The 1,899-nt window shown below is 36.8% G+C and overlaps 1 protein-coding gene across 1 annotated transcript; it reads left to right on the top strand.

Moving 5' to 3' along the window:
- Nucleotides 1–939: 939 nt before the first annotated feature.
- Nucleotides 940–1,875, top strand: LOC124890145 (photosystem II protein D1-like; the record flags this gene model as incomplete). Its single annotated transcript, XM_047401992.1, has 3 exons — nt 940–1,207; nt 1,310–1,407; nt 1,501–1,875. Coding segments are annotated over exons 1-3 (741 nt in total), but the record flags the coding sequence as incomplete, so codon positions are not given.
- Between the last annotated feature and the right edge of the window lie 24 nt (nt 1,876–1,899).

The following is a 1,899-nucleotide window of genomic DNA, read 5'->3' as shown; positions in this document are numbered from 1 at the left end:
TTGTTCCAAATATTCCTTTGATTGGATCATTAGCTAAAGCACACTTTTGTACCGTATTAGAACATCCCATTAGTAAACCGGTTTGGCCCAATTTATCAAATTCTGATATTATTGACCGATTGGGGCGTATATGCAGAAATCTTTTTCATTATTTTAGCGGATCTTCCAAAAAAATGACTTTATATCGAATAAAGTATATACTTCGACTTTCTTGTGCTAGAACTTTAGCTCGGAAACACAAAAGTACTGTACGAACTTTTTTGAAAAGATTGGACTCAGAATTATTGGAAGAATTCTTAACGTCGGAAGAACAAGTTCTTTCTTTGACCTTCCCATGAGCTTCGTCTAGTTTGTGGGGAGTATATAGAAGTCGGATTTAGTATTTGGATATTTTTTCTATCAACGATCTGGCGAATTATCAATGATTCATTCTTTGATTTTCTAAAAGATGAAGAGATTGAAAATTTTAACTATTCTGAAATATTGATTGTACTAGTAATAAGGGGTAAATCAACTAAGTATTCAACTTTTTAAAGTCTTTCTAATTTCTATAAGAAAGGAACTGATGTATACATAGGGAAAGTCGTGTGCAATGAAAAGTGCAAGCACGGCTTGGGGAGGGATATTTACTTGTTTATTTAATTTAAGATTAACATTTATTTTATTTAACAAGGAACTTATCTACTCCATCCGACTAGTTTCGGGTTCGAATCCCGGGCAACCCACTATCATATCGAAATTATAATTCTCTGTAGAGAATTCCCTCTTTTTTCAATCAACTTCATTAAAAACTTGAATAGATCCAGATACACCTTGGTTGACACGAGTATATAAGTCATGTTATACTATTGAATAACAAGCCTTCCATTTTCTATTTTTATTTGTAGAAAACTCGTGTGCTTGGGAGTCCTTGATGATTAAATAAACCAAGATTTTACCATGACTGCAATTTTAGAGAGACGCAAAAGCGAAATCCTATGGGATCACTTCTGTAACTGGATAATTAGCACTGAAAACCGTCTTTACATTGGATGGTTTGGTGTTTTGATGATCCCTAACTTATTAACGGCAACTTCTATATTTATTATTGCCTTCATTGCTGCTGCTCTAGTAGACATTGATGGTATTCGTGAACCCATTTCAGGTTCTCTACTTTACGGAAACAATATTATTTTCGGTGCCATTATTCCTACTTTTGCAGCTATAGGTTTACATTTTTACCCAATCTAGGAAGCGGCATCCGTTGATGAATGGTTATACAACGGTGGTCCTTATGAACTAATTGTTCTAGACTTCTTACTTGGCGTAGCTTATTGCATGGGTCGTGAGTGGGAGCTTAGTTTCCGTCTGGGTATGCGACCTTGGATTGCTGTTGCATATTTAGCTCCTGTTGCAGCTGCTATCGCAGTTTTCTGGATCTAACCAATCGGTCAAGAAAGTTTTTCTGATGGTATACCTCTAGGAATCTCTGGTACTTTCAATTTCATGATTGTATTCCAGGCTGAGCACAACATCTTTATGCACCCATTTCACATGTTAGGCGTAGCTGGTGTATTCGGCGGCTCCCTATTCAGTGCTATGCATGGTTCCTTGCTAACTTCTAGTTTGATCAGGGAAACCACAAAAAATAAATCTGCTAATGAAGGTTACAGATTCGCTCAAGAGGAAGAAACTTACAATATCGTAGCCGCTCATAGTTATTTTGGCCGATTGATCTTCCAATATGCTAGTTTTAACAACTCTCGTTCGTTACACTTCTTCCTAGCTGCTTGGCCTGTAGTAGGTATCTGGTTTACCGCTTTAGGTATCAGCACTATGGCTTTCAACCTAAATGGTTTCAATTTCAACCAAGCTGTAGTTGACAGTCAAGGTCGTGTAATTAACACTTGGGTGGATATC

This window comes from Capsicum annuum, unplaced genomic scaffold, assembly GCF_002878395.1.
Source record: "Capsicum annuum cultivar UCD-10X-F1 unplaced genomic scaffold, UCD10Xv1.1 ctg12897, whole genome shotgun sequence".
Classification (NCBI taxonomy): Eukaryota; Viridiplantae; Streptophyta; class Magnoliopsida; order Solanales; family Solanaceae; genus Capsicum; species Capsicum annuum.
Note: the sequence above shows the minus strand (reverse complement) of the source record. Positions and strands in the feature narration are given on the sequence as shown.